At 45.8% G+C, this 14957-nt stretch overlaps 1 protein-coding gene across 4 annotated transcripts in view; it reads right to left on the reverse strand.

The window, feature by feature from the left end:
• Map6 (microtubule associated protein 6) overlaps positions 1–14957 on the reverse strand; it is a 101788-nt gene that overhangs the window by 86003 nt on the left and 828 nt on the right. For 3 of the 4 annotated variants that reach the window (XM_028770669.1, XM_028770667.1, XM_028770670.1), the window contains exon 1: positions 14575–14957. This exon is cut by the window's right edge and continues 828 nt beyond it. In XM_028770669.1, the coding sequence (XP_028626502.1) occupies positions 14575–14957 (383 nt within the window). The remainder of the gene's footprint in view (positions 1–14574) is intronic. The other variant, XM_028770668.1, reaches the window with a different exon arrangement.

A 14957-nucleotide genomic window follows, 5' to 3' on the forward strand; every position in this document is an offset into this window, starting at 1 on the left:
TGGCTGGGGCACACCTGGCTGGGGCACACCTGGCTGGGGCACACCTGGCTGGGGCACACCTGGCTGGGGCACATCTGACTGGGGCACATCTTGCTGGGGCATACCTGGCTGGGGCATACCTGGCTGGGATGAATCTGCTTAGAGTGTAACCTGGCCTAAGATTTTTTTTTAAATGTTATTAGGGTTTGAACCCAGGATCATGTACATGCTGACCAAGCATTCTTAACCACTGTATTCATGCATGTGCTTCAGATGCATACATCTAGGATCCCATGGAACAGGGGTTATTAATGGCTGTAAACCTCCATGTGGGTGCTGGGATTCAAACCCAGATCCCCTGCAAGAGCTAGTGCTTAGAACCAGTAAGCAATCTCTCCGATCCCTAAACAGACTTTCTTTTTCAGCCCTGAGAATCATGAGATAGATGCCAAATCCCTAGAAAGCTCACTGGGACGCCTGGGCTCTTGGAGACATAAAGGGATAAAGCTGACAGAGACATACAGATGGATGCTTAGCTGGGATGTCTTTATAGTCTAGGGAGGGACTGTCTATTCAGAGTTTGTGCACAATTAACTCACACTTCAAGTACAAATGTATGCTTAGCTTGGGCATCATTGCAGTCCAGGGAGGGGCTTTCTACCTAGAGTTTGTGCACAATCCATTCACATCCTGACTGCCATCACCTAGAAAGTTAAAAGCCTGAACTCTGACTAGCTGGGTAGAGGAAGGGGACTAGTAGGCATGAGAGGTAAAGGGGATAAGAGAGGTAAAGTGAAGAGAAGAGTTTAAAAATTTATTATATACATTATGAAAATGTTATAAATAAATTTATTATATTTAATTAAAGTATGTTAATAATAAATATTAAAAATCAGACTTGAGATTCCAAGCATGATGGCGTATGCCTTTAATCCCAGCACTCAGTAAGCAGAGGCAGATAGATCTCTGAGTCTGAGGCTAACCCAGTCTACAGGGCGAGTCCCAGGGCAGCCAGGTCCACACAGGAAAACCCTTGAAAAAAACAAAAAAGAGGGCTAGAGAGATGGTTCAGTTGTTAAGAGCACTCACTGCTCTTCTGAAGGTCCTAAATTCAATTCCCAGCACCCACATGGCAGCTCACACAAAGATGTCTGAAGAAAAGAATCAGAAGTCAGGGGCGATGGTGGTGCACGCCTTTAATCCCAGCACTTGGGAGGCAGAGACAGGCGGATTTCTGAGTTCGAGAGTTCGAGGCTAGCCTGGTCTACAGAGTGAGTTCCAGGACAGCCAGGGCTACACAGAGAAACCCTGTCTCGAAAAAAAAAAAGTCAGTGAAAATTAGAACACAGAGCTTTTCCACCACAAACATGGCTCTAAGTCCATTTTCAGAGACATTGAAGCTAGTTAGCAATTGGTCATTTCTGACTGCTGTCCTTAAGATACGACACAGTTTTTCTTTCTTTCTTTCTTCCTTCCTTCCTTTCTTTCTTTCTTTCTTTCTTTCTTTCTTTCTTCCTTTTTTTTTTTTTGTTTTTTTTTGGGTTTTTTGGTTTTTTGAGACAGGGTTTCTCTGTGTAGCCCTGGCTGTCCTGGAACTCACCCTCTAGACCTGGCTGGCCTTGAATTCAGAAATCCACCTGCCTCTGCCTCCCAAGTGCTGGGATTAAAGGCATGCGCCACCACTGCCCAGCTTTTTCTTTTTTAAAAAGAGGTTTTTAAAGGATTTATTTATTATGTACACAGGGTTCTTCATGCATACATGCCTGTATGGCAGACAAGGAGGCCCAGATCTCATTGTAGACGCTTGTGCACAACAATGTGGCTGCTGGAATTTGAACTCAGGACCTCTGGAAGAGCACTCAGTGCTCTAAACCTCTAAGTCATCTCTCAGCTCCCGTATTTTTCTTGTTTGAGGTACACAATGTTTTCATGAATATAAAGCAGCAAGAACCTCACCTTCCCCATTTAATTTATATTTGCAAAGACAAAGCATGAATCAGCAACTCTGACCCTGATGGACTACATACGCCCATAGAAAATCCCATGGGGGCATCCCATGGTTCTTTTCCCAGAAATCTGAAAATCCCAGATAGCCAAGCAGTACTCACCCCCAGAGTAACAGCGATGGGCTTGTCTATTTCTTATTATAGGTGAGGCACTGTGTTAAATACTACACACATCACTCACTCAATTGTTTAACAGTCCAGCTGCAGGCTGGTGAGGTGGCCCACTAGTTCAGTTCCCAGCACCCATGATGAATGGTTCACAACCACCTGTAACTCCAGTGCCAGGGAATCCGATGCTCTTCTTTTGGCCCTCATGGGCTTTTGAACTCACAGATGCATAGACCACCCCATACCTATCTATTCACATAATTAAAGAAAAAGTAAAATAAAAAAAACATCTAGCTGCAAAGCAGGGCATGGTGACACATGCCTACAATTCCAGCACTTGGGAGGACTGAGACTTGACTACATAGCAAGAGTGTCTCAAACATAATCTACTAAGAAGCTACTAAGTGTTGGGATTCAGACCTGAGACAAATGGCTGAGGTGCCTGTTTGACATATCAAAGTGGACCTAGCCTCCAAGTTCTCCCAGCATCTCTCAGTTCCTACTTGTTACAGGGTATGGTGGGCAGACCCCACCCTCTACCCAAACTTCCCCCAGAGGCTCTTCCGTATATAAGCTAAACATTCTGCTCTCTCTCTCGCCTTCTCTCTCTCTCTCTCTCTCTCTCTCTCTCTCTCTCTGCATTTCTTTCTCCCAATATGCACTCTCTCACCTTCTTTCCCCTTCCCTCTGTCTCCCTGTCCCTGGGTTTGTGCCTTAGGGCCTGTGAACCCACACGAGAGCTGCCTCCAATAAATCCACCTTGATACTTTTAATGGCTTATTTTGCCAGCAGAGAAAACCTGTTACTAGGTACCAAGCTAGGTTCTGAACAATCTGTCAGTGATGAACGAGGCAGGTAAGAGAGGCTTGGGTCATATGGAATGCTAGGTCTTTCATCAACTTACAAGGTGGGTGTCACTGAATCTGTTTTACCAGTGAGGAAAGAGGTTAAAGTCACATGCTCAATGTCTTGTAGTTAACATGTCGGACAGCAATGGAACCCAAAGCCCCAAGCAAAGATAGACATCGGAGAGGAACTGGATGTACATGTAAGTACTGTGATCCCTCCTGATCTTTCCCTTCCATGAATCTCTCACTAGACCAGATGCTCCCATGGGCAGTTATCTATGTAATTCATCTCCATGTCACCAAGGAAGTCCTGGCCTAGTGAGAACCGCAAGTGAGAAGCCACGGGTGTTTCCTGGATGAATAAATGAAAGACTTCCCTCCTAGCCTACTCTGTTCCACTCTTAAAACAAGGACAACGAAGCAGCAATCACTGACTGTGCCTGTTGTACCGTACAGGTATTAATCTCCTCCACGGTCATTGTCACTCTGTGAGGTCACTACTGTGTTACTGACCTTCCCAAGACCATGCAGATTTTCAAGTTAAAGCGCAAGACTCAAACTTCTGGTTCTCATGGCCACCAACTCCTTCTGAAAACACCAGGGAACCTCTCAGATACAAACAACTCTTCCTTCTGCCAGTCTTCCAATAGAACCACCCAGCCCCTGCAGGACTCTAATTCTAATTCCCATTTTTCACCTTCATGGTGGCCTGCCTGTAACTCAGACACCTGAATTCATGTGTGCTCACTCACGACAGCAGTCCTCTGCAAACAAGATCATATGCTTGTCACCAGGAACAGAGAGACCCAGTGTCCCAGCCTTTCATGCTTTTAAGATGCTACATTGAACTTGGAATAAAACTATTAATCCCCCTGCATTATTATTATGGAATTAAGACCACGTAAATCCAACCTAATTCCCTGCTTTTACAGTATAAGCCTCTTTAACAACAGACTAAAAGCCCCGCAGGATAGGAAGGATTTAGAAAGAAGATGGAAGAGGCTCAGAGGGAAAACTGAGTGAAATTCACATTAGCTAAGTGTGGGGCTCAGGATGGGATTGTGCAGAGCACCTGTGATTTCAATGTGCAAGCAGGGTTGAGAACCCCCAGGGAACCATCAGGTATGGCAACAGGAAGCAGGAAGGCTGGATGCACAAGCTAGGCCTGCTCCTAGAAAGCTCTGAACTCAAGCCAAAGTGCTGGCCTCACCCTGGAGGGACAGGGGTCCACAGGGAGCTTAGGACAAGGAGTAGGGAGACACTCCTTACCCAACTCCAACACACAAATGAGGTTGATGGAGGGTTGTCATATGCCTTTAAGAGAGGGGGACCAGCAGAGGTTTAGTAAGACAAGCAGCAGCCCTTTCTAGAACAGTGTGCTGAACTAGAGAGCCAGGGGACACCAGGGACATGCTGAGGCTGCACAAGTCAGACAGGGCCATGGTCCGGAATGAGGAGATGTGAATTTCAGGCCTGTCAAACCACTGACTGACTATGAGGTCTCAGTCCCCACCTTACCCTAGCTACTCTACATTCTCACATGGTAGTGTTACCCCAACTAACTCAGAAGACAAAGGCACGTGGACCCCTGAGTTAGAGGGCCTGGTCTACACGGCAAGTTCAAGGCCAACCAGGACTACATAGATTTACCTTAAAAGGTCATTGAGAAGCCCAGATAGGAGCTTGAAAGGCAACGACAACCCGGTCAGTAAGGTGCTTGTGTCACAAGCATGAGAACCTGAGTTCAATGCCCGGCAAGCATGCCAAATGCCAGGCATGTGGCACATGCTGGAGAGGCAGAGACAGGAGGTTTCTAGAGTTTTCTGGTAAGGTATGCCAACCTGATAAGTAAACCCCAGGTTCTAGTGAAAGATCTTGTCTCAGGGAGAGAGAGAGAGAGAGAGAGAGAGAGAGAGAGAGAGAGAGAGCGAGAGAGAGAGAGAGAGAGGTAGACCTCACCTGAAGTGTGATAGCCAAGGTTGTCTTTTGGCACAAGCATGTGTACACACTCCTAACTAAAGATTGATGAATGAATTTGGCCGAGAGTAGCCCCCAGCAAATGCAACTGAGGCACAGCACTGTCCCCACTCTCCCCCATTCCTCCCCCCACTCTCCCCAACGATGCTCTCTTGCACTTTAGCTGCGTCTACCTTTCTCCTCCTCACTGTATTTAATTGCGAGCGAACCTTCAGGTAGAAGGCTCGAGAAAATGCACTCTAGGAAATGTCTCCACATGGGCCAACTTTCTGAAGTTACTGTAGGAAACAGACAGTGACCGCAGGGCACGGCACGGTGGAGGAGGCAGTGTTTACCAGCTCTTAGGATTCTGTGGCTTAGGTCTAGGCACAGTTTGTCACAGTGCATTAGGCTTCACCCTGCAAAGGCCTTTCATTCATCTGCAAATAATTACACCTTAGTGTGGGACAAGTGAGGAAAGCCTTTCTTTACTACATATTAGTCAATGTATCTTGCCAATGAGGGAGAAGCTAGGAGGTAGAGACAGCCCCTGTTGGGCCTTGCTCTCCTCTTGGGTGGGGAAGGAAAGCATGGGAACCAACAGGCTGCCATTCACGGCTCCTTCCCCCATGCCAGGGAGATCAGCCCATGCTGGACTCTGATCTCAGCGTCCTTCCCTTCTCTTCTCTCAGCCAGACTAGCATCAATGGGGTTGGTTCTCACTATCAGCCTGATGTTGCTCAGATCTGTCTTCTGTTCCATCCTTTCTCCTGAGCATCAAACTATACCTTCATTCAGGTACTTGGTATTTTGATTTAAAAAAAAATACACCTACAACAAAGTCTGCACGTCTCGACTGTTGTCTCACACAGACCCATAATGCACTATCGCTCAGATGGACAAACAGAAGACAGACTTTTCCAACACCTCAGAAGGTTTCTCGGCCTCCTTCTCAGCCAACTCCCCACCACCAACAGCACCCCTATTGTAACCACTGCCTGTATTCCTGTTTGGTTTTGAACTTTGAACGAAAGGGGGCATGCAGTAAATGTGGGTGTATTTATTTTCTTTCACTCACCAGGGTATCTTTTTCATCGATATGTAGCACTGTGGTTCTCAGTTGGGAATAAATTCCTGCCCCAACAGGATTATTTTATGGAGATAATTTTATTGCTACAGCTCAGAGCAGGGAAGGGTAGGAAATTCCACTGGCACGATGTGGCTGTGAGCGGAAGCCAGGGAACAAAGTGTACAGAGCAGCCCTTCAGAAAAAGGAATTGTCCAGTTGAAAATGTCTAAATGCTGAGACAGAATATCTCTGTGTATCAGTCTCCTAAGCAGCAGTAACAAACTGCCAGGAAAATACACAAAGCTGGGCCTGATAGCAGGAATCTGTAATCCCAGCTACTTGGGAAGCCGAGATGGGAAGGAAGATCACAAGTCAAGGTCTTCTTTAGTGACTTTCAGGCCAACTGGGGGAATTTAGTCAGACCTGGTCTTAAAAAAAAATAGAGTTGAAGATGTAGCGCAATGGTAGAGCGCTTGCCTAGACAGACTCTAGATGCATCCCATGGAAAGAGAAGGAGAGAGAGAGGGAGAGCAGGAAGAAGAGAGAAAAGAGAACCCATACAAACTTATCAGCAAGCTGTGATGTCCAGTTGATTGTACCAGGTCTCACTGGGGACTGTGCAGGGCGGAACACATTTCCTTGACCCTGGTGGTCCCAGACTTATCCCTTCAGTCCAACCTTTCCACCGCTGGCAAAGTCACCTTTCCTAAAATCCCCCACCTGACTCTGACCTTCCCTTTGTTTATAGGATAAGGAGCTGGCCCCAGCCTGTCTGAGTCCCTCCTTGAGAATTGCCCATATCTCTTCTAGTACTTTCCCTCAGATGAACCCCTTCCCCACTTAGTGCCCACTTAGGGGCAAGCCTTAACATACCAGTCATGTTCTCTAGACAACTTTCTGGATAACATTCCAGCAGGGTGGAATGAACTCGTCTCTCTGTGCCCTGTTAATGTGTCATGTTAATGTGACATGGGAAGAGGAGTCCCAAATGGAGAGAAAGACCAACATACACAAAGTCTGTGCTTTTAATAATCTGGAAACCTAAGGACACACAAGGCCTGACAGCTCACAGGGCCCATCACAGAAGTGACAGTTCTATTCCTTCAGAGCTTTTAGAGTGATGTGAGGCCTCTGGACTTCTGACAGGCACACAAGAGACCCTTGCTAGCTTCTCAGGGAACATCTTGAGATCTTTTGGTTTGCAGGCTCAGGCCCATCCTGATATTGACCTCATTCTTCAGAGGGTAACTGGTACAACCTGTGATGCCAACGCTGTTGTAGGGACAGCCCCTTACTAACAGACATTTGTTGGGTTGTTTCCATGCTGGGTCTGGAACCAGTTGATTATACCCGACTTGACTGTTTTTTTGTTTGTCTGTTTCTAGCGTGTGTCTGGGTGACTATTTAGAATTAACTGTGCAGATTCTCTTCTCTGGGGTTGTCTTGGTATTGCATCCCTGAGAATGACATGTTCAAGGCAAATGACCTAATCAACCCCAACAAGACCAATCTTGAAAATAGAGAGAAGGCGGGGCTGGAGAGTTGGCTCAGAGGCTAAGAGCACAGACTGCTCTTCTAGAGGTCATGAGTTCAATTCCCAGCAACCACATGGTGGCTCACAACCATCGATAATGAGATCTGGTGCCCTCTTCTGGCCTGCAGGTGTACAAGCAGGCAGAACACTGTATACATAAATAAATAAATCTTAAAAAAAAAAAGAGAGAAAAGGCACAAATCAATGCTACTTATGAGAGAGATACAGCCACAGGCAAATAGATATATTTAAAATTTCATAAGAATGCTATTGCCAAGTTTATGTCCATAACACTTGAAATTAGAAACCAGAAAATGTCAGTATCCATGGCTGGAACTGGCTCAAGAAGAAATAAAAAACATGAATAAATAACTCACAATGAAGATGTCTAAATGGTAGTAAAATATACTCATGAAAAAGACCAGCAGGAGTACAGGAGAATTTTATCAGATAGTCAAGAAGCAGCCCCCTCCTTCACAACTTGGCCCAAATAATTTAAAAGTAATGAAGTTATTCATCTAAATATATAACCTCAAATCCAATATTATTTGAGCACAATGTGGAAAAATTGAAAATAGCAAACCAGTTTCATTTATAAATACACATGTCAATATTTTATGTTACAAACAGCAAGCCAAGTTCAGCATAATAAAAATGGTTTTTATCTAAGCAAGGATTATCTCAGGACAAATAATATGGCTTAGCATCAGGAAGAACTATAAGTATTAAAAAGTAAAACTAGACTTCAGTAGATACAGAAAAGTTACTCAGTAGGATCTAACAGCCACCCACATTTTTAAAAAAAACTCTGAGCAAAGTAGGAGAATGAGAAGTTTCGTAACCTGTTCCCTGAAAGACAGAGCAGACTTCATCCTTAAAGATGCACTGTTAGAAGCAGTCCTGTGTCCTCAGATACACACCTGTTGTCATGGACCACTCGAACAACAGAGTACTCTAATCAATGCAAAACTCAACACAAACAAGACCCAGACACACTGGAAGCATGGCAACAGATCACTACTTGCTAGAAACACGTAATCATCTCCTCAGCAGAGCTAATTACAGTGTGGTAAGGTTCCCAAACACAAGATTAATTTAGAAAAATAAACATATCAGAGCAATAATCAATCAGTGAATGTAGCAAATATGTTCCTCCCAAGAGGAACAATAGTTAAAGGATAGTACAAAATAAGAGAAAATGAGAGTATGGTATTAGCTCAGGCTAGTGAACGGAACAAGGGATCCAGAAATGATACACAAGTATATGTGACAGTTATATGCTGGAAGAGACATCATCTATTCAAGGGGGAAAGGTGAGCCTTTAAAAGAGGATGGGACAATGACACCTGTGAGGGGAGAGGGAAAGTTGTTTTTTTTCAAGTTTATTTCTATTTATTTATTTATTTATTCGTTCGTGTGTGTGTGTGTGTGTGTGTGTGTATGTGTGTGTGTGTGTGTGAACCTGTGTATGAGTACCCTGGAGCTGGATTACACATGCTTATGAGTGAGTTGTCTAACATGGGTGCTGGGAACTTGAGTGGACTGAAAAAAACAGCAGTTTCTCCTCATTGCTGAGCCATCTCTCCAGCCCTGGGGGATTAGATCCCTAACACATTCTACACACAAAGACAAAAATCCAATGAGTTTGCTACAGACTAAACTGCATAAAGATAATAAAAAACCTACAGACTAAACTGCATAAAGATAATAAAGATATCCACATAAGATCTTGTGGAGGGAGATTGTGTGCATGAAGGATGCGGCAGACTTGAACAAAAAGCGTGTTTAACATGTCTGCACGTGGACAACTCATCCCTTAAAAATGGACAGTGGTGTTTTGACAAAGAAAGCTTTAAGTCTTACTTAGCAACAAGAATAGATTTTGGGGTTCCAATTTAAACTTGCAAAATCAGATCTGAAGACATGGTCTGAGGATCTGAAGCTTGGAACGTTCTCCAGGACGTTCTTCCACATCCTGAGGTCTGAGAACCCTGACTACAGAATCACCAAGAATTTAGAATGTTCAGATGTCCAGGCTATATACCCTAGATGCACTGCATCAGAATTTCTGGGTGGGGCATCTATATAGCAGCATTAAAAAACATGCGTGTGTAACCATTTGTGTGCATGCACACATCTGAACACATGTGCACACGCATGCGGAGGCCGGAGGCTGACAGCAAGTTTCTTCCTTGGTCATGTTCCACCTTACATTTTGGCATAAAATCTCTCACTGAACCTAGAACTCACTCAGCTAGGCTCATTGGTCATTGAGCTCCATGGATGTCACTATTTGCTCCAGAGCTGGAGTGACAGATGCATGCTGCCCCACCTGACATTTTATGTGAGTTCTAGGGATCTGGGCTCAGATTGCACAGCAATTGTGTTACTAACTGAGCCAGCTCTCCAGGCCCTGCATTGCATTTTTTAGAGACTATACTATGCAGAGAGGTTGAGGCACTTGCCCTAGGTGAAGACTTGTGTGCAGAGAGGCCTGTGGGTTTTACCAGCTTCCCCCAGGTGAGCATTTCCTTCTGGAGTAACGTGGCAGAATTCAGACTTTATTCTAGTTAAAGAAGACATGACCTTCCTTACTTTGGATTAAAGCTCACTCACCAGTTCCCCCCAGCACCTTGGTTAGCATAAAACAGAGCTTTTTATGCTGTGATCATTTTATGCTGTAAGTTCAACCACATGAAATTGAAGGAAGTTTCTCATTATGGAAGTGAATGAATTTTTCACTAAGCCCTAAAAGTCCCATATGACCAACAAATCCAAGACAGAATTAAGCTGTGAAATATACAAGCAACAAAACAAAGCCCTTCATCTAAGCACTCAGGAGCTGGGGAGATGTGGGCAAGCATATCCAACATATAAGCAAAGACAAAAGAGTTCGTATAGTATATTGTGACTAAAAAGGAAGGAATCATTCGGATAGGCAGGACTGAGGGAGGTGCTGGAGGCTCAGCATCTGAGGTTGTCTTGAGATATTGCTAGGACTTGGGCAGAAGAAAATTAGGGAAGTAAACAGTTGGTGTACAGGGTGTAGGCCAAGCCAGGCCCGCCTTCTCTAACCCTCACACAAGGCTGGAAGGCAAACACCAAAGGCTCCTTTTCCTTCTGACTTCCTGCTATTGCTTTCATCTTTCAAGTATTTGCCTCTGGTTTACTAATTTCACCTTCCAGAGCCACCACTGATTACATCTAGGAAGAGGTTGTCATTAGCATTGCTGCAGGGAGCACCTGGTGCCACATCCATCTCTGTTAGCCAGACAGCCCAGGCAATGGGGCTGACTGGGAGGGGAATTTTAATGCCTTCCTTACAACTCATCTATCTCTTAATTGAGGATGCTGGGTTAAATGTCACAAATGACTTCCCAATAAAATCTACCTTTAAGACAAGGTTCTTGATTTTATAGTGTTATCTATGTCAGATGAATATATTAAAATTTTATCAACCTCATGATTATGAATAATGACAAAGATACCCCGAGATACCATTTACGCCTGCTGATCAGGACAATTTCTCAAAACCAGAGTAGCCCAGGGTAGCTGATGTTATAGCACATATATGATTCTGCATACAGAATGTGCATTATATTATAGACCAGTATATGGCGAAGATGGATCACATGTCCTTTTCTCTCTATTAAAGCAAACTGCTCACATTGCTGCCACATGATGGATGTCACTTGTAAAGCCCACGAGAGGGACCAGCCGCCATGGCGTAAACACACCATGACTTATGGAAAGTGGCAGAAGAGAAGGTCATATAAATCAAATTGCCATTGACATGGAGCCTAATTTGGTTTCTATGGTGACATCAGGCCCCTCTACAGTGGACATGGGGCATATTTAAATTAAAGAGCTGTCCACAATCATAGCAAGGAAAAGAGTGTCAGACAATAGGGGGGAAAAAAACAATGTTCCAGATAGGTCTATACTTCCCACACATTTTTTATCTACACTATGTTTATGTTAATTTATAGAATATATTACTTCTTCACAGATACTTTCACCCAAAGTCCATGTCTCTGGAACTGATGAATGTTTCTTATGGAACAACAACAGCAACAAAGTAAGTTTCACAGCAAATTTGTCATAAATTCAAATTGTTCATTAAAGAAATGCCTGGTTTTTTAGAAAGACACATTTTCTTAATATTTCAAAGTACAGCAAAAGGGTATGGATGGGCACAAAGTCAAATATAGGTATTTTACAGAAAATGTGATTTAAAAAGAATTGAAGTGTTCAAAGACTGTTCATAGTAAGTTGATGGAATTCTGACAGCGAGCAGATAAAAACGATCATTCTCACCGGCTTCAAGAGAATCACGTCCCCTACACAAGTCTAACCAGCTGTGTTTGTGTAATCAGAAATGTGAAGGAAGGCACGCGTGCCTATCACGGGTGAGGCTTTGTGGCAGGGTAGACTGCTATATGGAACAAGGCACAGACCAACATTTGGAGTGAGTCGTTGAACCTAAGGGGCGTGCTCATTTTTGAGCTGTCTGACCCAGCTTCCACAAATAGAACAACTCCAGCCAGCTTAGAAACAAACTGAGCAGGATCACCCAAGGTGGGGTGGGAGCCTTGGCTCTGAGTCCAGCCGGCATGATCTCTATGAAGGTGAGAAGGGGCAGATCCTGCTGGGTGGCTGGTAAGGTTCCACCTGCCAGGGCGTGGCAGAGTGGAAATGGAAGAAGAAAGGAGCATCAGGAATCCAATGCCAGGGCACCCACAGACAGACCCTTCAGATAAATGAACTAGGATTTGTGAACACAAGTACCATGGCAGAACCAGAAACCCACACACATCTTGGCTTGTGGGTGTTAAGTGCCCCTTCATGTTTGTTTCCGTCTCTCTTTTGATCCTCCATTGCTAGTATAAACATTATGAAAACCCCACTTCCCTGTGGCTGTCCAAGGAAAAGGAGCTTCGTCCTTGCTTGACCCTGAGCTTCGAAGGGAAGTGTTCTACTGTTCTACTGTTCTACTGTTAGGAGGCCAGTCTGTGATACCAGTCAGCCCAGAGAGAGGTACCTAGTGGGAGGCGGAATGCAGGAAGACATGGAATTCTGAGGCAGGGCTCTGATTTTGCCTTAACAATAGAGTCTTTGTGCCAGTCTTCTGGCTGCATGTGAGCAGTGCCTGCCATGTCTACTGAAGAGGCCACATACAGGGTTAGCAGAAGACACTAACTCTGTAGCCTTTCCTTCCACACTTGCAGGAAAAGGGCACCTAACTTGACTGTGGCACTGAATGAAGACCTCAGGAGCCACACCTGCACAAGGCTAGGTCCATCATTATCACACACATCTGCTTCCTCAGTACCCAAGCCCGGTGCTACATGTTCAAGTCAACCAGCGTCTATCAGCTAGCTGACGTTGGTTGAAACATTTATGGTCCGAAAGCTAAACATTCAGAGACGTGCATTGGATGGATGTGAGGTGAGAAAGCAGGCCAGACGGGCCAAGGCTGCATGCAGCACAGGGAGAATTGCAGAAACGGGTGTGTGGGGGTGAAGATGGGAGAGGTTTCCATGCTTGAAAGCATCCATTTACAAGGAACGTGAATGTGCCAGAAGATAAGGAACACATTAATGGCTGTCCTCTGAGAGGCTCCACCCAGCCGCTGACTCAGATACAGACACCCACAGCCAAACAGTGGACGGAGCTTGGGGATTCTTATGGAAGAAAAGGGGGAAGGATTGTGGGCCCAAAGGAAATAGGAACTCCACAGGAAGACCAACGGAATCAACTAACCTGGACCCTTAGGGGGTCCACCCCCTGAACCACCAACCAAAGAGCGTACACAGGCTAGACCTGGGCCTCCCTGCACATATACAGCAGATGTGCAGCTTGGTCTTCATGGGGGTCTCAAACATCTGGAACAGGGGCTACCCCAAAAAGCTGTTGCCTGTTGGTGAGATATGTTCTTCTAGCTGGGCTGCTTGTCTGACCTCAGTGGGAAAGGATTAGCTTAGCCCTGCAGAAACGTGATGTACCAGAGTGGGGAGATACTTAGGGGGAGGACCTACCTGCTCAGAGAAGAAGAGGCCCTCCTCTTAGGAGGCATAGGGAGAAGGATTGTAGAGGGCGTCACAGGAGGGGGGCAGTGAGCAGGATGTAAAGCAAATAAGTAAAATAAATAAATAAAATTAAATTAAAAAAAAAGAAACACATCTGAACACAAAGGAGGAAAGAAGCTGCCTCAATAGGGAAGAGGACTGGGGACATCTAGGAAGCAGAAACAAGAATAAGGTGGTGTCACGTAGGAGATTATAATGGAAACAAAAACTACCGCTGCATCTCAGGCATGGCCAATCCTCCTCTTTTAATCTTTCCATCAGCTAAAGCAATGTTTGGCATTTAGTCTATACCCAAAACTGTACAGACCATGTCAGCTTAAATCAGTCCTGTGTGGACAGTCCTAAGTTGACTATTATTGATTCCAGCTTACAGATAAGAACGTGAGGTCCAGGAAAGTTAAGAAGCTCGCCCAATGTCTCAAAGCTACGGAAGCAGCAGGAGGGGAATGACTCCAAAGTGCTAGTGGTTGAAGAGAAGAGCTGTAAGGCACACGTAGAGAATCTAGAAAAGGGTGTGGCACTTGAGTATCGGCCAGGAACTGGGAGAGGGATCGAATAGGAAGAGAGCAAGAAAATGAAAGGGACTGGGGGTCTCATGGAAATAAGTGAGAAGTGAACGGCTGTCTGTCGGTGGAGCCGACTAGGGGGCAGGAGCCAGGCTAAGATGGCAGGTGAACTGATGGGACAAGAGAAAACTGACAGGGTCTCTGTGGGGCAGGCAGGGCGCTGAGCTAGGCAACCAGGAGGAAAATGTGGCTTAGGGGCGGCACAAAGAACAAGATGGGAAGACAAGTGGGGAAACTGTTAAGGGCTTCCGACAGGGCGGGGCAGTGAAGTCTAGGTTGAAAGGGTTCTGGAATGTGCCTGGAGAGGGCGTGGTCTGGCCCTGGAGAAGAAGCTTGATGCGAAGCTTTCTGTGGGGGAAAATGAGTGGTCCACGCGAGGGGATGAGGGTGACCAGCATCACCTGCTGCCCCTGTCTCACCTGTAGGAGCTGCTTACTGTACTCGTCACTTCCTCCCGGATTTGCCTGTTGAGGGCATCTGCCACCGCGCGCCCTTTGCCTCCTTCGGGCCCTGTGCCTTGGGCATGGGCAGTGGGTGTCTGCTCGTGCCCCTCTGAGCGACGAACCATCCAGGCCGGCCCTGCCTTCCTCCTGGTGTCGCGCTCGTCTGCACCGGATGCCTTTCCAGCTGCAGGGCCTCCCTCCTGGGTCTGGGACTGGGCGGGTGGCAGCGGCGTTTCCCCGTGCCCTTCGGTGCGAGTCACCATCCACGCGGGTCCCGCCTTCCTGCGTGTGTCACGCTGATCTGCACCGGATGCCTTTCCAGCTGCAGGACCGCCTTCCTGGGTCTGGGACTGGGCCGG

This window comes from Grammomys surdaster, unplaced genomic scaffold (genome assembly GCF_004785775.1).
Source record: "Grammomys surdaster isolate TR1022 unplaced genomic scaffold, NIH_TR_1.0 203, whole genome shotgun sequence".
In the NCBI taxonomy this organism is placed as follows: domain Eukaryota; kingdom Metazoa; phylum Chordata; class Mammalia; order Rodentia; family Muridae; genus Grammomys; species Grammomys surdaster.